The sequence below is a fragment of the Squalius cephalus genome (genome assembly GCF_949319135.1).
Source record: "Squalius cephalus genome assembly, chromosome: 22".
In the NCBI taxonomy this organism is placed as follows: Eukaryota; Metazoa; Chordata; class Actinopteri; order Cypriniformes; family Leuciscidae; genus Squalius; species Squalius cephalus.
The window spans coordinates 9,834,658-9,856,014 of record NC_137143.1 but is presented as its reverse complement, the minus strand read 5'-3'; the positions used below and the strand labels follow the sequence as shown (position 1 = coordinate 9,856,014).

The window sequence follows — 21,357 nt, the reverse complement described above, 5'->3', positions numbered from 1 at the left end:
TTTCCCAGCATGCTGAGCTGATGGCACTTGAAAGGGAGAGTAAATGCTAAAATTGTGTAATATAAGGTTGTTTTTTGTGCGTGTTTGTGAGAAAGTCAGTGAGTGAGTGAGTGAGTGAGTGTGTGAGGGTGTGAGAGAGTGAGTGTGTCAGTGAGTGAGTGAGTGTGTCAGTGAGTGAGTGTCAGTGAATGTGTGTGAGTGAGTGAGAGAGTGTGAGTGTAGATTTGTTCTAATTGAGATTACATGAAAGTTTAGTTTGAATGAATTGGTGTACTCATCTTAATTGTTCTTATCTTAAAATGTTTAAGTAAAAAAAATTTGCCAGTTCTGCATACTTAAACTTTGAATTTCATTACTTGGGCCAATCGATTTCCTTAAAGGGGTGGTAAAACACCTTTTTTTGAAGGCTTGATTGTGTTGTGGAGTGCACTGTAACATATTCATGCTTCTTAAAGGGTTAGTTCACCCAAAAATGAAAATTTTGTCATCATTTACTCAGCCTCAAGTTGTTTCAAACCTGTATGAATTTCTTTCTTCTGCTGAACACAAAGAAAGATATTTTGAAGAATGTTGGTAATCAGACAGTTGATGGACCCCATTGACTTCCATAGTAGGGAAAAATACTATGGAAGTCAATGGGGTCCATCAACTGTCTGGTTACTGACATTCTTCAAAATATCTTTCTTTGTGTTCAGCAGAAGAAAGAAATTCATACAGGTTTGAAACAACTTGAGGCTGAGTAAATGATGACAAAATTTTCATTTTTGGGTGAACTAACCCTTTAATAGCATTATTACACACTAACTAAAAAAGTTAGAAAAGTGAAATCAACCATCCCTTTAAATATCTTGAGTTTTGCCAACTTATTCGGGTTTACAGTGCAGATCATTTGTTAACCTGTGTGTGCCCCCATCACTGAGTATGTCTCTCTCAGGTAAATGTATGTTAGTGTGTGAGAGAGAGAGAGAGAGAGAGAGAGACAGAGAGAGAGAGAGAGACAGAGACAGAGAGAGAGAGAATGTATGATATGAGTAGCCTAGCAAATTTGGGGGCCCATTCACTGGACATTTTCAGGGGCCCAGTCATTTCTGTGGGCGGGCCTGACCGTTTGTAACACAATAACCATAATGCGTTGTTCATTATAAACGTGGGATTATGAATTATATTGAGAACGTCGTACATAGAAAACATGCCATAATGTACCCTGAGTGTAAACAGCTGCATTCATCATGAAGCGTGCAGCAAGCGATTTGCAAAGATTAATATAAATATTAATATTAATATACATTACACTCACTTCTGGAGGTTCAGCAGGAACTCGTTGGTACCGATCACTGATCTATATAGAATGACATTATATAGATCAGTGGTACCGATCCGTTTTTTTCTCGTTTGTAAAGCTGTCTGGTGTGAAATGATTCGCCCAAACATGAAAGCAGGGTTGATCGTGGGGAATCCCCGTGAGGGAATCCCCGCGTCAATCCTTTGGGCATATCCCTTCAAAAACAAAACTCAGCCACTGGTCTTCAACGGTTCGGATTTAGGAACATCAAAATGACTGCTGTGTTCCTTATTACACCGAAGAACACAATCGCAGACGCCATTCTGCTCATATACAGCGCTCCAGTGAGGGTATCAACAATAACGCACGGACTATGATGACAGACAGCACGCTCACGAGCAAGGGCGGGTCTGTGTTGAACAGGCAATGGTTGTGTACAGGCACTGCCAACACACATTTCAGTACAATCAACTTGTAAAAGTGCATGTACCATTATATGACCCCTTTAAAGGGCACACACTAAAACAGCGCGTTTTTCTGAGCCCCAAAAAATTACAATTTAAACATGCTGTAAAAAATGATCTGTTGGGTATTTTGAGCTAAAACTTCACATACATACTCTGGGGATATCAGAGACTTATTTTACATCTTGTGAAAAGAGTCATAATAGGTGCCCTTTAATATTCTGTTATTGTATAATTTCACTCATGAAATTCTTGGGTCCTCTTCTATTTATTATTTATTTACTGCCCTTGGACACATTTTCAGGAAGTATGGTATTGATTTCCACTGCTATGCTGATGATACCCAGCTTCACCTGTCTTTGTTACACTTTCACTTAGTTTGGACTTTGTTAAGTTAAGTTAATGATCTCTGCAATGGAAGTGAATCAATCAAAAACTAACTTTAGCTGGACAATAACTTTATTCTAGAGCTGCTGTAAAGCCAAAACAATCTCTGTTACTTTAATTTCCTATAACTGTAAAGCTGCTTTGAAACAATCTATTGTTAACAGCGCTATTTAAATGAAGGTGACTTGTTTTCAGTTTGCACAGTTTCCACTGCTTTAGTTGTCATAGTCTCTGATTAGTTGTCATTTAGTTCAGGTGTGTGTAGTTCATTTTCCTCATTTGCTTTTATACTTAAGTCCTCTGTGTCTATTCATTTGCTGTCTGGTCTCTTCTGTGATGTAGGTGTTATAAGAAGTTCTCTTAGTAGGTAGGCCTACAAAATCTACTCTGACTAAATCTGATAGCTTCTCTGTCACTATTGACAAGTCCATAGTTTTTCCATCAAAGAGTGTTGTAATAATATTATTAGTTCTGCATATTTTCAGGTATGAAACATGAACCGTATTATTAATTGCAACCATTATTGCAATTCTCTTCTGTTTTATCTTCTTCAAATTTAAATTCCTGCCTGTACCCTCAGATCTTCTTCATCATTTTAATTTTGTCTTACCACGCATTCTCCTGAACAGTATAGTATAGTATGGGTCTAGGGCTTTTAGTTGTGCTGCCCATCATTTGTGGAACTCCCTTCTCCTGGAAATTCATAACACCGACAGTCTTCACACTTATAAATCTCGTCTTAAAACTCATTTAATTAAACAGGCTTATTTATGATTGTACATGTATTGAGCAATATCTTAGTCTTCAGTGTCTAATGTATATTATTATAATATGCTTTGTCTGTTGTTGTTATACTGATGTTTTTTGAAAGATTTGTAAGGTGACCTTGAGTCTCTTTAAAGGCGCCTACAAATAAAATGTATTATTATTAATATTTTTGCTTTATTTTTATAACCAGCAGCTATGCTAATTATTTTCCATTTGCTTTTCTGTTTTATTTGGGATGCCCATCCTGAGGTAACTAGAGAGCACGTCAGCTCCAGTTTGGATCCAGTCTATTCTGAAAACTTCAGATGACCCAACACCTGTAAAGAGACGTCGCCAACTCCTGCGAGGATTTCAGAGTCAACATGCACCAATGCAAAATTTTTCAATATATCTTAAACAGATCTTTCCCTCACGGCTCAAAATGACCCGAAGCCCTAATATGATATATATATATATATATTATTTTTTATTTTTATTTTTTGTCCAGGAAGCTTATTTTATTTCATTTTGATAATATTTCTTCTATTTTTTTTATTTGATTTTTTTAAGATTTTTTGTTATTTTTTATTTTATTTACATTTAAATTACTAGATTTCATCAATAAATAATAAATAAATAGTAATGCAAGCACATTCCTCGCATTCTTTCAACATGCATTCAAAAAAACTCACAATTGCATAACCCTTTTAATTCGGCTCAAAATATCTTACATCTTTGCCGACCTCTTGTGGAAAAAAATATATAACATGATATTTCATGACTCTTGGCACTAGATGGCCTTATAGCTCTATTTGTAGCAAATGAGCGGTTCCGCTGGGTCCTAAAGGAAGTTTTTTTTCAGTATGCATGGGAAGGTTGAAGGTTAAATGAATACATTGTTAGCTGCGTTAATTGTATATATTTCTGAAATGCATAACTTGGACACAGTCATCTCTGATTGTGTTAGATCACTCTAAATTGTAATGCAGACATGCATTTCTGAAATCTGAAAAATACTATATATATATATATATATATTTATTTATTTTTTACTTGTATCTGGCACAGTACTATCATGAAAAAGTTGTATTCTGAGTATTTTGTAATAAAATCTTGACACAGAATTGATTATTTTTCTAAAATCTCATCTACATACACACACAGAGTAGAAGAATTTCACAAACATCAAGCAGAAGGAATGCACAAAGAATGAAAGACGACTTACAGGAGATATTCAAATGCATGAATATTAACAAGAAAAAGTAATATAAGGTGTTGCAAAACATAAATACCAAGACATAATTTGAAGAAGAGCAAGGAAAAAGTCCACATAAACAAATCACCACAGCAACTCAGGTGAAAATTTCCGGTTTTAGAGAAAGCTGGAGTGCAGGAGGAAATGGAGGGAAGGTTCAGTAGCGACGACCAAGGAATGTGCTGTCAGCACTGTCTGTGGTGCAACGACTGTCCACAGATGTTTCCAGGTCTGAGAGACAGATACAGAATACAACGAGACATCAAGCAGGACAGTGAATAAAGACAGGAAGTCACAGACAGAGCATTAATACGTTGCTTATACAAATACATTTTATTTCAACATATTTCACTCGATTTTTACTCAGTAGCCTATAGCAATACAGTTTGCTAAAAGCGAAACATTCACAGACAGAAACGATTCAAATTTAAACCGTCTTTTGCCAGTTGCGGTAAACAGCGGCATCTCTGCCGTTCATTCATTCATTCATGCACAGATACGCGCCGCACTTGAGAATGAAAAAAAAACGTACTACATTATTCCATAGCCTCGGATCTGTTGCTCCACGTACTTCTGAGGTAAATTTTCCATTATAGTATTATTCCTCACAGCGCTGCGAGACTGTGTAAACAAGTACAATGATCTGATGTGTTTTCTCGAGCTGATGTGGGCGTTCACAGTTTGCGTGGATTGCCTCAGACATTTGCGTTTGAATAGCGCGCGCTCTCCGTGGGCGGGGTCACATTACATCTGAATGAGCTCTAATTAGCTCGACTGGAATCGCTCTCTTTTAATGCAGATTTCACAAGATGAGAATATTTGTTTTTTATATAAATTACTTCATTTAAAAGAAGAGAATTCAAGCTTCATGCCTGTGTGTCTGTATGTCTGTTTGACTGAGTATTCGCTGAGTTATGGTTCATTTTCGGACGCGTTTCAGAATGGACTACACTGACAGAGAGAAGGCAGAACTCGCATCATGTTTATTTTTCTTTATTTGGCGAAAAGCACAACACTTTGTTTTTATTGTGAGTATACACAAAAATAATACACACTTAACAGGATCGATTGATGTATAACACAAGCATATAAGATAAAAAGTAATATTTTATTTTATTTATTTGTTTTCACTGATAAGGAAAAAAACGAGCCTATCGCGCCGGCGCGATAGCCGACCTCAGGGGGTTAATAATAGCTGAACGATTCCAATTTCAGCGCTGTGTTCAAAAGCCCCATGAAACTGTGTCCCAGTATGTTGCTGAACTGAAACAATGTGCATCTAAATGTGACTTTGGTGCAAGTTTGAATGAGTCTCTACTTGATGGTTTTGTTAGCAGAATTCAAAGTGAAGCATGTCAACGAAGACTGCTTTCGGAAGACACTCACTTTTGCACGGGCACTTGAAATTGCTCTCAGCATGGAAACCGCAGATCGAGATACGCAACAACTGAGGAAAACAGAAGATTCAGCGGCAACAGTGCATAAGGTAAATGAAAAGACTGTTTATAACCAGTAACAATTATACTATCGCTGTAAAGGCAAAAACCATAATGCTCAGGAATGTTATTTTAAAAATTCTAAATGTCACAATTGTGGAAAGATTGGGCATATAAAGAGAGCTTGTAAAGTTAAAGTGAAGTCACATCTCAACAGTAAATCTGCTGAACAACAGAACAAGCATAAAGTAACAGTTTATAAGTCTGCTGAAGAGCCAGAGCTGGAAATGTTTTCCATGTTAAGTGATACTGAGAAACAGCCTTTCTGAGTGAATTTTACTGTGAATCAGCAGGATTTATTGATGGAAATTGATACAGGAGAGGCTGTAAGCATCATTTCACAACAAGTGTATAAACAATCGTTTGCCCATTTGCCACTGGAGGGAGCTAGAGTAAAGTTAAAGACCTACACCGGTGAATGCATTCCAGTATTGGGTCAATTCACAACTACTGTACAATATGAGGATCAAGTGAATGAGTTACCACTAATTGTAGTAAAAGGGAATGGTCCAAACCTGTGTGGTAGGAACTGGCTCCAGAAAGTAAAATTGAATTGGAAAATAATTTGATATGTGAGTCAAGCTAAGCAGCCTGGGTCTATTCAAGAAGTGCTGGACAAGTATAGTGAAGTCTTTAAGGATGAGCTGGGCACTCTAAAGGACATTAAAGCTACTATTTCAGTGAAACCAGATGTTCCACCCAAGTTTTTTAAAAGTCGTCCTCTTCCTTTTGCTATGAAAGAACGTGTGGAGAAGGAAATTGATAGACTAGAAAAAGCCAATGTTATATCTCCAGTAAAATACAGTGAGTGGGCTGCTCCAGTTGTTCCTGTTATAAAAAAAGATTCCACAATTCGCTTATGTGGAGACTACAAAGTCACTGTTAATCAAGCTGCCAATACTGAAGTGTATCCCTTGCCACTGATTGAGGAAGTCTTAGCCACTTTGAGTGGAGGGAAGTTGTTTTCCAAGATTGACTTGGCACAGGCATATCAACAGGTCTTACTGGATAATGATTCTAAGAAGTATACGACAATCAACACCCACAAGGGATTATGTGTATAATCGTCTTGCTTTCGGCATCAGTTCAGCCCCTTCCATTTTTCAACGTATAATGGAAAATTTGATGAAAGATCTGAAAGTGATTGTGTATTTGGACGATTTATTGATCACAGGTCAAGATGAGCAAGAACATCTAACAAACCTTTGCAAAGTCTTACAGTGTCTTCAAGACTCAGGCTTAAGAGTAAAGAAATGTATGTGTGAGTGGGGACAAACACGAATTGAATACCTGGGCCATGTAATCGATGAAAAAGGGGTGTATCCAACAAAAGACAAGGTAAGAGCTATTCAAGATGCACCAGCACCTTCAAATGTGAAGGAACTGCAAGCCTTTTTAGGCCTGGTAAATTATTATGGACGTTTTGTACCACATCAGAGCACAGTGTTGGCACCACTGTATAGACTGTTAAAAGAACAAGTTGCTTGGTGCTGAGGGAAAAAGGAACAAGGTGCTTTCAACAGGTGTAAAGAACTGCTCACCAGTGACAAAGTGTTAATACATTATGATCCACAACTGCCTTTGAAAGCATGTGATGCCTCAGCTTATGGAATTGGTGCAGTGCTTCAGCACATCATGCCAAATGGTAAAGAACATCCCATCGCATATGCTTCAAGTACTTTGTCCCCTGCTGAAAAGAAATATTCACAGATTGAGAAGGAAGCTTTGAGTGTGATTTATGGAGTTAAAAAATGTCATCAATATCTTTGGGGAAGATCCTTTAATTTGATAACTGATCATAGACCATTAGTGACATAAGCACTTCCCAATGATGGCTGCTGCTCGCATTCAGCGGTGGGCTATAATTTTGTCGGCATATGATTATCACATCATGTATCGCAAGGCAGAAAGTCATGGAAATGCAGATGGCTTGTCACGAATTCCATTACCTGGAATTATGGATGTAGGAACAGAAGCCATTTCAGCAAATATCAACACTCTTTTGACAAACCATCTTCAAGAAGCTCCTCTAAATGCAGCACAGATTGCCCGAATGACAAGAACAGATCAAGAACTGTCTAAAGTTTTTCGTTATGTCATGGAAGGTTGGCCAATTGAAGTGTCAGATGATTTGAAAGTATTCTATGCAAAAAAAGATGAACTGTCAGTGGAACAGGGATGTCTGTTATGGGGCACACGAGTTTGTACCATTCAAATTTCGAAAATCAGTGTTACATGAAATTCACTCAGGACACCCTGGCATTGTTAAAATGAAAGCTCTGACTCGTAAATATGTGTGGTGGCCAAAAATTGATACGGATATAGAAAGAGTTTGCAAGGAGTGTCAAATCTGTCAACAAGAACAAAGAATGCCAAATCACGTCCCTCTTCATCCATGGGAATTCCCGGGTGAGTGTTGGAAAAGGTTGCATGTTGATTTTGCTGGTCCTTTCCTGAACAACATGTTTATGATCGTTGTTGATGCTCATTCTAAGTGGTCAGAAGTTTTTCGTATGCCACAGATTACTCCTCAAGCTACAATTACCAGATTGAAGAGATTGTTTTCTGCATATGGATTACCTGAACAAATAGTGACTGACAATGCAACTACTTTTACTTCTGATGAATTCCAAAGATTTGTGAAGCAGAATGGTATTATGCATACCAGGAGTGCACCAAAACACCCAGCAACCAATGGATTGGCAGAAAGATATGTCCAGACGTTTAAGATGGGTATGAAGAAATTGACTAATGAACAAATGTGCATTGATGATAGACTATCTTTATTTTTATTGCGATTATTTTTCTAACTCCTAATTGTACCACAGGTCAGTCACCATCTGATTTATTTTTAAAGAGACACATTCGCACCAGGTTGGACTTCCTGAAACCAAACATTCATGAAATTGTTCGCAGAGAACAGTATTTGCAGAAAAATCAACATGACTATCGGGCAAGAGAGAGATCCTTTGCTGTGGATGATTCTGTTTTCCTGCGAAGTACAGTGGGAGGAGATCCGAAGTGGCTATCTGGAGTGATTACACAACAGACAGGACCTGTTTCGTACAAGGTACGTGATCCGATATCGGATATTGTGTATAGACGGCATGGTGATCAACTGAGACCACACACTTCGTCCTCAGAGATTACAATGCCACAGAATGAAAAGGAGACTGCTCAATATGCTGAACCCAATGATCAAGCTCAATATGCTGAACTCAATGATCAAGATTCTGGATTTGCTGGAACTTCAGTACGTACATTTGACTCTGAGGTACCTTTCGAACCAACGGAACCCCTGGTTCCAAATCCAGTGGGTCTGCGTTGCTCTAAACGGTCTATTAAATTACCACAGCATTTTAGAAATTGAGAATTTGAAATAATGTGGTGCTTTTGAACTGATCATGTGGTGTATTGGCTTTAATGGGGGAGGTAATGTGGTGTATTGGGATAATGTGTATATATGCATGATGTGCATTCATTGGTTCCTATGCCTGGGAGAGGGTATTTAAGTCACGTGATGTGATTTGCACGTGTTGATGTGATGTAATCTGTGTGTGACCTGAACACCAGTAAAAGCATGTTTGGTAGCATTTGGTTGTTTGCCTCGTGAATATATAACAGTGACGATATATAAGTTTCTTTCTAGTATTTTTAAATAATTTATGTACAATGGGGTTTTATGTTACATGTATGTTGTTAAATTAATGTTTGCTGCATTTTTTTATGTCATGTGTGATACCATGATTGTGTTTAGTATTTGTGTGAATGACACTGTGCACCACTTATAAGTATTTACCTTCTCAGTTTGTGGAAAAGCTGCTTGTGATGAGCTTTTATTCATCATGTGACATATCTTATCATCACCTGGTGGTTGTCAGTGTATAACAAAAGGTACAAAACAGATATTAGTATAGGTTGCTATATTAATATTATCAGTTAATGAAATTTATTAAATTTTATACTGTAAATTTAAGGTAAATCTTTAAAACCTAAAATGTTGCTACCATATTTTTACGGTAAATTTCTGGCAACCACAGCTGGCAGTTTTTTGGGTTTTTTTTTACCTTAAATTTCACTGAATTTTTTTTACAGTGTTTAAATATCATCTAAGTTATATCAGTTGGAAATATAGTGTGACAATATCAGTGACAAATGATATGTATCTGCATTTTATGCAAGTAGTCTGCTATACGGTTACAAAGATCTCACTGATTTACAATATAAGAATGTGATCTTACCTTTTGTCCATATAAATATAAGCATTTTTACTAAATTATTTTCCTCAAGTATGAGCTCCATATTATCCTATTATTTCATACTACACGACCTATAAAAGCCTGATGTATCAGATACTCAAAAAACAAAAACAAAAAAACAAAAAAAACACATCTACAAGATATTTTTCAGATTCAAGGTTTCAAGGTTCAAAGGTTTTGTCTAAAATGTTCTTGACCTCTTCCATTAAAAACATATATTTCTGACTGTTATATCAAGATTTACAGGGTGAATAGACCTAGTGAAATAACACATTGAAGTTGATTCAGACCTTCACAAAACAGCTAAGATCAAGGATCATAAAGGTCTTAATAATAATAACTATCCAAATCCATTTAGGTCCACGCACTGTTCCTCAAACAACAGAGATCAGCCCAGATGTACAGTACCAGTCAAAAGTTTGGAAACGCTACTATTTTTAATGCTTTTGCAAGAAGTCTCTTATGCTCATCAAGCCTGCAGTTAAAAAAAAAAAAAAAAAAAAAAAAAAAGGTAATATTATGAAATATTATTACAATTTAAAATAATGGTTCTCTTTTTTAATATACTTTAAAATGTAATTTATTTTTGTGATGCAAAGCTGAATTTTCATCAGCAAGTACTCCAGTCTTTGGTGTCTTATGATCCTTCAGAAATCATTCTAATATGATGATTTGATACTCAGTTATTATCAATGATGGAAACAGTTGTGCTGTTTAATATATTTTTTTGGAATACTTTTTTCAGGATTCATTGATGAGTAAAACGTTAACAGCATTTATTCATAAAAACAGCATTTATTCAAAATAAAAACATTTCTAACAATATAAATCGTTACCATCACCTTTTATCAATTTAACGCATCCTTGTTGAATTAAAGTACTAATTTCTTTAAAAAAAAAATAGTTATTGTTCCCAAACTTTTGAACGGTAGTGTATATTGTTACAAAAGATTTCTATTCTAAATAAATACAGTTCTTTTTAACTTTTTATTCGTCAAATAATCCTGAAAAAAGTATCTCAGGTTATAAAAAAATATGAAGCAGCACAACTGTTTCCAACATTGATCATAAATCAGCATATTAGAATGATTTCTGAAGGATCATAAGACACCAAAGACTGGAGTACTTGCTGATGAAAATTCAGCTTTGCATCACAAAAATAAATTACATTTTAAAGTATATTAAAAAAGAGAACCATTATTTTAAATTGTAATAATATTTCATAATATTACTGTTTTTTTTGTTTTGTTTTTTTGTTTTTAACTGCAGGCTTGATGAGCATAAAGAGACTTCTTTCAAAAGCATTAAAAATAGTAGTGTTTCCAAACTTTTGACTGGTACTGTATGTCTCTTTTCTTTTATGTGGGCCACTCTGTCAGGCATGTGTCTTGTGACTAGCTCTAAAACTCAATTACCCGCTACTCTTTTTACTCATTTTTCCATTTTCAGGGAAATACTCTGCTTGTCCACATAATTATAATGCTTAAAAACAGGCTTGATACTGCTTTAAACAAACCAGAGCAAACAATGCTGGTATTTTAACTTCATGGAAAGACTTTCACATGTATCACAAAGCACCAAAATGAATCAGTCACCCATTACATTTCAATCAGTCATCCAGCTTTTTCCTTTCTTCAGTCACCAACTTACCAAAGCTGATGTTGTATTCGCCACCCCGCTCACGGTACATCTGGTAGACGAAGAAACAGGAAACCGGTTTGAGCACCAGGCTCAGGATGGCCATGCCTGCACTAAAACGGAACAAGTCCGGATTGATTGCAGTCGTCACATAGCAAAGACCAAAATGAACAATATCAGTCAAGATGGTCACTGCCAACCCGATCAAGAACTGAATGAAGAAGAGCAGAGATCAAACATTAGATGACATGACAAATATAATATATTAGCCTGGATGCCAGCCGAACTTAGCCCCGCCCACAAAATTTTTAGGTCGGGAAGTTCGGTCTGGACTCGTTCCATTGAGGAGCTATTATGCCCGAACAAAAATTGTTCGGACCAATCAAATTGTCAGGGCGGGCTTTATACGATGATGGACAGATGAGCAACGGTAACGTAATCATCCACGTCATCAACGAGCGCTTGGGTTGAATTCAAATGACTGCCGCTGAAGAATTGAGATTTCACGAGTTCACGCTTACAAATAAGTCAGAATAAATGCATATTTGGCGTACTGTCCGAGGAGAGGCTTCGGGCTCGGTATTCGGCCCGAACCCAAAGTACTCCCCCATATTCCTGGCTGTGGAAGAACAAGCCGAGAGTGAGTGGAGGGATGCTGAAAACTGTCAAGGAATGTTAGGTGAGTTGACAGTGAATAAATATATGCTTCCTCTCATGCTGATAGTGTAGACCGTAGACGGTTGATTGGATTGATTATTTGAATGTGCTCCTCCTGAACTTTGTTTATAAAACATCATGTGTAGATTCCGCCATCGCGTCTGTTATAGAAGATATCGACAGCGCATTAATTTTAAAAGAGGAACAGAGAACCGCGATCGGAAACATGAATGAATAACATACGTCACTTACTCCGTTGCTCTGATTGGTTGTAGGTCTATCCAATTGAGTGCAGAGGCATTTTTTTTTCCTGGTTCGGTTGAAACACGCCCCATAATGAAAGCTCAATGGAGCAGTATCAGACTCACATTCTGACTAGAATCTGAGTATGACGACGTCAGGCTAATAATATATACAAACACAAGAAAATAAAATAACAAGTAGTCTCAGCATGCTCAACGAGGGGTCCTATTATGGTGTGTACTAGAATATGCTTTCATGCTTGATTGCTCAAAAAACACATTATTTTTCACATATTTTATATTATTACAGCTCCATTCTCCCCAGTCTGGCTTAAACGCGTTGTTTAGTACCGGTTTCTATGAAGCCCCTCCTTCCAAAAAACGAAATCTGTTGTGATTGGTTAGCTGGCCCAGTGTGTTGTGATTGGCAGCGCTTAGCGTGTGTTTCGGGAAATGTCCGGCCCCTCCAAAACCTCTAAAGTTCTGCTCTAGTATAAATTTCAAGGATGGCGGCAATTTCAAAACCGATTCAGACCCTGACAATGTTAACAAACAAGAGGAGCATCCAGAACGGATTTCATGCACAGACTTTCAAGCACGGATTTCACAGGATGTTTCAGAGTGGTATGATTTTCTTGTACATTATAGGTACGATGTTATCCACCATTTATATTTATGGTATTTGTCGGAAAACTATGGTTATACAAACTGTAATCGATCACAAAAACATGGTTAATTTTCCTAAGGGGCAGTGAACAGCCTTAAAAAAGCTATAGTAAACAACACTATATCAACATTAACGTTGGCTAGCAGGCGAGCGTAGCAACAACATAAACTTATAATTAGAACTGTTAATAGAAAACGCAACTACAAATAATAAGACTTCTTATAAGACTAAATAAGACTTCTTCATAAAATGTACACCACACAGATAAACATCGGGAGTATATTGTTCAGGAACAGTGTTTAAAATAAATTTGACCCATTCTAAGTTCGTCAGCTTTAGGAAGGTCAAACAAATTAGTTTTGGAATGCGCATTCCATGGGCGGGGATTATTTAAACGAGGAACTAGTTCATTGTAGTTCTTGGAAATTGGATCCTGTTAAATAAAATATCTCCCTTTGGAGTGGACGTCGACCTTTGTAACCTTGCAAATCTTTTTTATGCTCAAACAGCAACATTACATACTAACTAAAGTTGAAATAGTGAAAAAGCATAATAGGATCCCTTTAACAGAGTTGTGTTGTGCATTCCTGTCATCGTAAATGAATCGAAGCAGTTGAAACTAAATAGGTATGTGGTCTCTTTTTATGTGAAATGGTACCAGTTTGATTCAGCATGATTAATGTGGACTCTTGACACATTACTGTCACTGAACATTTTTTATTGTAAAACATTGGTCAAATATCCATGCTGGAATCTTAAGTCTTTAAGTAAAGGCCAAACGTTCACTTCTGTCATGCTCATTGACTGCTGGTGGTAGATCCTTTTCCTATTAAGCACCAAAACTTTGGAACAGTCTTCCTAACATTGTCCGGGAAGCAGACACACTCTGTCAGTTCAAAGCTAGATTAAAGACACATCTCTTTGACCTAGCATACACATAACACATTATAGACTTCTATAATTCAATGTTAGGCTGCATAGATTAGGTCAGCCGGAACCGGGAACACTTCCCATAAATCCTGATGTACTCGTTAGTCGTTACATCATAAGAAGAATGGCATCTACGCTAATTTTAGTGTCTTTGTTTATCCCGAGGTTTTCCCGCAGCCTGCCGGATCCAGGCCGTATCCAGATCTGACGAAGGACCTTCGCCTGGACCCGATGACAACGCAGTGCTGAAGTGCCAACTAGTCTCTCCCTATGGAGGATCCCTTTCCCACTCAACAGATAAAGCGTTGTCGGGAAAATTTGTTTCGCGTACCTACCCCGAAGTGACAAAATAAAATAAAATTCTGTATCAAAATTTATAAGAAAATACCAGTACTTTGTTTAGGCTTGGTTTGTAGGGAATTACAAACCTGCGCACATATATTCAAACGCACATAACTATAGAACCAATTCTTAATGCGCATGTGAATGCCATCAGCGTTTATCACAGGTTCGCATTTAAAGTCTGTGTAGAGAGAATAGTGTCGTCTTAGCGGACCCTAATTTAATAACAAATGATCGTTGCGACGGAAGTGAATCAATCAAAACTAACTTTAGCTGGAAAATAACTTTATTAAAGAACCGCTATAAAGCCAAAACAATCTCTGTTACCTTAAATTATACGTTTATCTCTGTAAAGCTGCTTTGAAACAATCTACATTGTTAAAAGCGCTATATAAATGAAGATGACTTGACTTGATTGACTCATTTTGCGATCTAGTTTTAAAGGTTTTAGGGCTGCGCTGCAGGGCTACTAGTGGAAACACAACTTGATTTTGGCCTCTGTGCTCGAGGTCCCGTATTAGCCCTGCCCGGCATGTTGTTAGCTCTGGCTCACATTGGCACGGCATTAGAAAAGCGGCTAATGTAAACCAGACCTTTTGGCCAGTCAAAAGTACGGCTATGAAATACTCAAATGTCATAAAGGTGTGGATTTCTCATCTGTAATCAATACTGAATAAAATTAATGTCTAGGCCTTCATGATCTGAAAATCATGCTCTTCATGAATGAAAAAAAATAAATAAATCACACTTACCAATAATACAGCATCTATGGAGTCTCTCTGTGCTATGGCCCACACTCCCACTGCAAGAACGCTCACGTTCCCCAACACATAAGAAGTAGGAAGCCAGGGATACAAGCATGCCCTGCACATAAACACACATTTAAATGTTAAGACTAATATTTTAATTAGGGCTGTCAATTTAACTTAATTTAGTATGGTTCATTGCAAGGTAGATTACTTAATTTTTTTTTTTTTGTAAATCACTGAATACAATTACATTTTGAAAATTGTAACAATCTGTTACATTACACACTTTAGGTAATATAATCTGACTATTTTATTTTTTCTTTTGAGCTTACTTTAAGTCCTGTACAATAGTACAGCACTTGATCCAGTAATACTTACACTTTCTCTACTACTCTATTCTATTCTGTTCTATATAAAAAAAAAAAAGTTCTGCGTTAGATTAAACTGAGAAGGGTCATAGCACTTGCATTTTGTTGTCCTACTGTTAGTTTAACTGCTTCTATTGTTCTCATTTGTAAGTCGCTTTGGATAAAAGCGTCTGCTAAATGAATACATGTAAATGTAAATGTAAATAGTAATATAACAGTGCAGAGAAAAAAAAAGTGAGTTGAAAATTTGTCATCAACAAAATGAAATAAAAATAAAAAACAAATAAAGATTAGGGCTGTCAAACGATTAATCGCGATTAATCGCATCCAAAATTAAAGTTTGTTTTTACATAATATATGTGTGTGTACAGTGTATAATTATTTTCTATATATAAATACACACACATGCATGTATATATTTAAGAAATATGTGCATGTATATACTGTGTATATATATTTATTATATTATATATAATTTATATTCTATATAAATATTTTATATATAAATAACACATTTTTCTTAAATATATATGCATGTGTGTGTATTTATATATAGAAAATAATTATACTCCATACACACACATATATTATGTAAACACAAACTTTTATTTTGGATGCGATTAATCGCGATTAATCGTTTGACAGCCCTAATAAAGATTCAATATTTTATTTGTTATGCTGTGTCGCTTCAAAACTGGAAGACTTTCTGAACATACATAAGCAATAGGCTATTTTAGAAAAGACTATTTAAAAGACAAAAAAGAAGAATTACTGAGAATCGATACATTTTGATTTATTCACTGCCATCTTCCTAGTGTGATGGATGTTTATATTCACAGTGTATATTCAAAATGTTTCACTAATAATCCTTTCTGTCAGTTTTAATTTGTTTACTTTTATAGTATTTATTAAGAAAACATTATAATTATGTTTTGAACTTAATCAGTGTCATTTTGAGAAAAAGAGTTTTATGATTAATATAGAGTGGTGTAGGTATGACATCACTTTGTAGGCCAAAAAGCGGAAGTGAGTTAGCGTTTTAACACTTCTGTTTCCATTGTCCTGAAGTCAATGGGTTTTTTGAAAAGGGTTTTGGTTAAATGGTTGAAATAAGGTATGTGGTGAACATACACTTTCACGTTTTATTCTACGACATAAAGTTCATCCATATTACCCCACTCGTGATTTTTTTTAAGCTGTTACCTGTCTTGAAAAAGGTGGTTGCTTACAAGTGGCTAAATGGGACTACAGAAGCTGTCGAAGAGATTAAACGTCATCACGCTGAATAGATAAACTCAGTTCTCCTTACAGCCTCGTTATGCTTATAATTGTGCTCTCACAAACTATTCTAACTTAAACGTTCTGGGAAAATGTTTTAGATAAAACTGAAAGAGCTGTTGGAAGCTTAGTGATAGTGATGGTGACGTTGAATTCGTGGGAACGTGGTGTAGTTCGTTTATAGCCTAACTTTAGCTTTTTACTTCTGGCGATTACATTTAGGCTTCAAAATTCATAAAAGTTGTGATCATCTGTGATAATTATCTTGATGGTCAAAACGTGCAAGTATCATAAATTTTTGTTGATCACAGAGTTGATCACTACATATGTACTCATCACTGCCCTGAAGCGTGAAAATCAGCCTTTTAAATTTCTACCGCCCATTGGGCTTATTGTGTTGTCTCATTCTTCATCGAGCAATTATTCAAACACAACCTACAACTTAATTTTCAAATGTGACTAATAGCCTCGCTCGCACTGTTTAGTTTTTCATTTGATTTGTCTACTATTTAGTCTCATTCGTTTCTTTGCTACTCTGGATTTGTGGATGTTTCCTGGACTGATTCCAGTTACCGACCTTTATCGCCCGGCTTTCGACTATACTCCCGTCTGCCATGTACAGAACCCGGTTGTGTTCATTAAATATTCTGATCTTTGCTTTTTGTGTTTTATTTATTATACTTAAAAGATATTTGTATATTTGTTTATTTAGTTTTTTTCTTTATTCACAAATGTATGACTTTTGGAAGTGCAATTTGATTACCATATAATAAAGTTGAATTAACATAACCTTCTGTCATTTTTACTCTTCAAAGTGTACACTTGCAGGTGTTGATTATAATTAGGCTAATTTACTGATAGCCCCATTAAATAATAAGGATAAACAATATTTAAAAAGTATATACATTTCTAACATCTGACTAATTAAAAATTAACCTCAAAACATAAAATGCTAAATGGGGGATATCTATAGGCCTATCTAGCTTAAAAAAAAATGGTCAGAAAGTCGTCTCTTAGTTGCTGAATGTCGCGCAACAACGTTGCTACAGCCCTGTCGCGTCTTACAATTCTACGTTGTTACAATGTTGCCAGCATGTAGACAGCGACGTTGCCATAGCAGAATTGCAACGTGCCACAGACGTTGCCACAACGTAAATGTGTTTGCTGGGAATCTAAAAGCCTGTGGGAAAATCCTATCGTTTTTTTGTCGAGGGAACCAACCAGTGTGATGCTAACTGCCGGTTGACCTACAAAGTGACGTCATACCTTCACTCCTGGCATTGTGATGTCATTTCTGTTCAGCCCATGCTGCAAGTCTGCTAAAAAGTCTGCTTTTTTAGCGTGCTAAGGAGAGGTAAGCAGCTAGCGGTTCTCTTTCAATATAAAGTGTAAAAGTTGGCCGAAGTTGGATTGAGTACATAATATTCAAATATATTTATGTTAAGAGTGTTAGAAATATGCTTAGAAGTGTTTTATGCATGGATGGGCTGGATTTAAAGGGCACCTATTATGCAAAATTCACTTTTACATGGTGTTTGAACATAAATGTGTGTTGGCAGTGTGTGTACACAACCACCCTATAATGATAAAATTCCACCCAGTGCTTTTTTTATAATCCCCATAAATCATAAGCACTGTCTCAGAACAAGCCGTTCTCAGATTCGGGGCAATGTGAAGTCACTTTGCACAGGCCCCTCCCACGACTGTTGATTGACACTGCAGTTTGAGCATAGACTCGCCCTGAGTGAGCTGGACACAGGGTCTGCCATTGTTTCAACGCTTGAGCAGCTGTAGAAAAGAATGTCTCCTAAGTGATTGAGGTGTTTTGTTGTTGGATGTAAGAATGAACAAAGCAGTCTTCATTTACTCTCGTTGTTACTCGAGGATGGATCTGTACTGTGTGTGATCCAGCTTACAGTCTCCGGAGCGACAGGCCTAACGTTACTGACCACGGCAGAAATTAAAGTGAGAGCACACACTTTATGACAGCTCATCGAGTCATTTTACGGATATAAGGTTTACCAGTTTATTAAGCACCCACTGAAAAGGTGTGTATATATTTGTTTACTGTTAGTTGTAACGAGTGTTTTGTGTACTTCGCTGTGTATGTTGATGATAATGAAAGAGAGAGAGAGTTTATGGATAAGACTTTAATGTGCACTTCTTATACTGTGTTTATTCTTAACGCTCATCTTTTGTGTGATGTACAATAAACTTCACTGAACTCGTCAGTATATTTTGGTCATCATTCGGACGGGGTTTGCTACAGCAGGCTTGTATTAATAGTGGATAAAAGCAGATGACAAATAAGTTATAACCATAATTAAACTAAACTATACCTGTTCTATCTCCATATAGCATATATTCTCTGGCTCTGTGGACATTATTGTCCGACTCCGAGTCAAAATGAACACCGCAACTGAGAGTTTCTGTTCTGATATTATCAGATGAGATTGTCCTGGCTCTGAGCGCGAGCTCGTGATGCTCCGCCCCCTGTGTGTGCGTGTATGTGTTGTATTTGTAAACATTTTCAGGGACACTATGTGTGTGTGTGTGTGTGTGTGTGTGTGTGTGTGTGTGTGTGTGTGTGTGTGTGTGTGTGTGTAAATTACTCGTAATCAGACTAGTCACAATTATATATATATTATATATATATCCCAATTAAATAAAAAAATAACTAATAACAAATATAAAGGGGCTTTAAATTTTATAGCTATGGCTTCAAATGTTATATATACACACACACTTAGGAGGCTTCATTTTTGTTTAGTTTGAAGAAGAAATGTATTTCCAATTCTGCTGGACTGAGAACTGGATGATAAACTTTCACTAATGGTGAAATTCCTCAGGTTAGTGATAAAAAAACAGAAAGGAGAAAGGCAAATGTGCCATAACTCTCACCAGACTGTCAGTATCCAGTGAACCAACACGATTGCCTGCAGAGAAAACACACGCACAGTGTAGCACATAAATGTCACAGATCTATTCCCTAAAAACAGGCCGTGGCTCAAAACCTAGTGAGCATTCAGTCATTGGCATTTTTGGGCTAAATGCTGCACCTATGATCTTGGGTATCTCTAAAATACAAAATTTGTTACAGGCAATGCTTTTCTAAAAGAATCAAGATATGAACCAATACAAATGGACAATTCTGTGTCTCACTTTATGTGCCTTTAAGACTTAAGGGTTTAAATAAATAATTTGATACATTAATATTAATACAGCACATATATTCACACTGTACTTATATTTTAACCTGTATATAATTACATCTGTAATTAATTTATGTAATTACATCTATAATTACTGTTGACCCTTTACATCCACCTCTTAACCAGCATTTTAAACCTAACCATACCATGAAAACGGTATTAACATTACCTGTTTATCAGCAAAAGTGCAGTGTTTTGCAATACAACATGAACACAATCAGCATGTTGTATCAAACAATTATTTTATTTTTACGTAAGCAAATAGTGCTTAAAGAAAGCTAAAATGTGTGACCCAATTCGGTACAAAATAAAGAAAATAACTGTATTTACTACAATTTCCATTAATAATTTTAAGGGTTCCTGGTTGCCCGGCCTGACTGTGATAAACTTATGAAGGCCTCTATGATGAATGCACAGAAAATGCGGTTTAGGTAAACGGTTTAGGTTTTGAAACACAGTCATTGACAGAGAAATAGTAAAATGTGCAACTAGAATCAGGGAAGCACATCTGAGGAAATAATGTAAGACATAAAACTGTCAAAAAGTTGCTTTAGAATGATGAATTATGTAAAACAATTTTATTGATGTTTTTATTTGATCTTTCCTGAAATAGGAAAGATCAAATAAAAACATCAGTACAATTTTTCAGTGTATAAATACTTTTTACATAAAACAACAACAACCTCTTCCTTTTGATCTTTCAGCTTTTGATGGATCATTTAACTATCTATACAACACATACATAAAAAACTAATAAATTACCTTGAGACTTATGGCTGGTATTTCCATTGTTTCACTGGCTCTTTTCGATTAAAAGTCCCTCTGTAGTTTCCAGTATTTCACAAAGGAAGCATAAAACACTTTCATCATAACTGAGTGTAACAGAAGTTAGTCCAGTGCTCTAAAGTCACTGCAAACACAAACCATGTGATACTAGCCTGATCAGAGCCATGTGACTACACCTCCCACTTATGGTCATTACTCCATGTGAGAGCAGAAGCAGGTAACCTGTATGTGTGTATTGACGTCACTGTAGATAATTGCTTTAATTTATACAGTGCATAAACAGTGCAACATTTTTATAAGGAAAATTAGGGCTCGTTATGTTAGTATAGTAAAGGGTCTAACAGTCCCCTGAGATCCATTCAAACAACCAAACATCCACCCAGCCCCCCCCCCCCCCCCCCCCCCACCCCCCACCCCCCAGAGCCTTTTTACATGAATAATTTGTGTTGCATTAACTGAAACTGGGCTGTGCTTGTTAGTTCCCAGCATGCTTTGCATATGGCCGAATCAAGAGAAAATGAATGTTGAAATTAACTGTTATTTTATGTGTTTTTGAGAAAATGAGAAAAGGGGAAGACTTGATAGCAATTACGTTGGA

At 36.4% G+C, this 21,357-nt stretch overlaps 1 protein-coding gene across 2 annotated transcripts in view; it reads right to left on the bottom strand.

Moving 5' to 3' along the window:
* Positions 1–20,893, bottom strand: part of agtrap (angiotensin II receptor-associated protein) — a 29,866-nt gene extending 8,973 nt beyond the window's left edge. Inside the window, exons 1-5 of one of the 2 annotated variants that reach the window (XM_079856755.1) lie at positions 20,736–20,893; positions 19,663–19,697; positions 15,119–15,230; positions 11,541–11,739; positions 4,244–4,366 (exon numbers count right to left, since the gene is read on the bottom strand). In XM_079856755.1, coding sequence (XP_079712881.1) covers positions 4,293–4,366; positions 11,541–11,739; positions 15,119–15,230; positions 19,663–19,697; positions 20,736–20,762 — 447 coding nt within the window. In that variant the 5' untranslated portion in view covers positions 20,763–20,893 and the 3' untranslated portion in view covers positions 4,244–4,292. Of the gene's footprint in view, positions 1–4,243; positions 4,367–11,540; positions 11,740–15,118; positions 15,231–19,662; positions 19,698–20,735 lie in introns of those variants that run through there. The other variant, XM_079856754.1, reaches the window with a different exon arrangement.
* Positions 20,894–21,357: the final 464 nt, after the last annotated feature.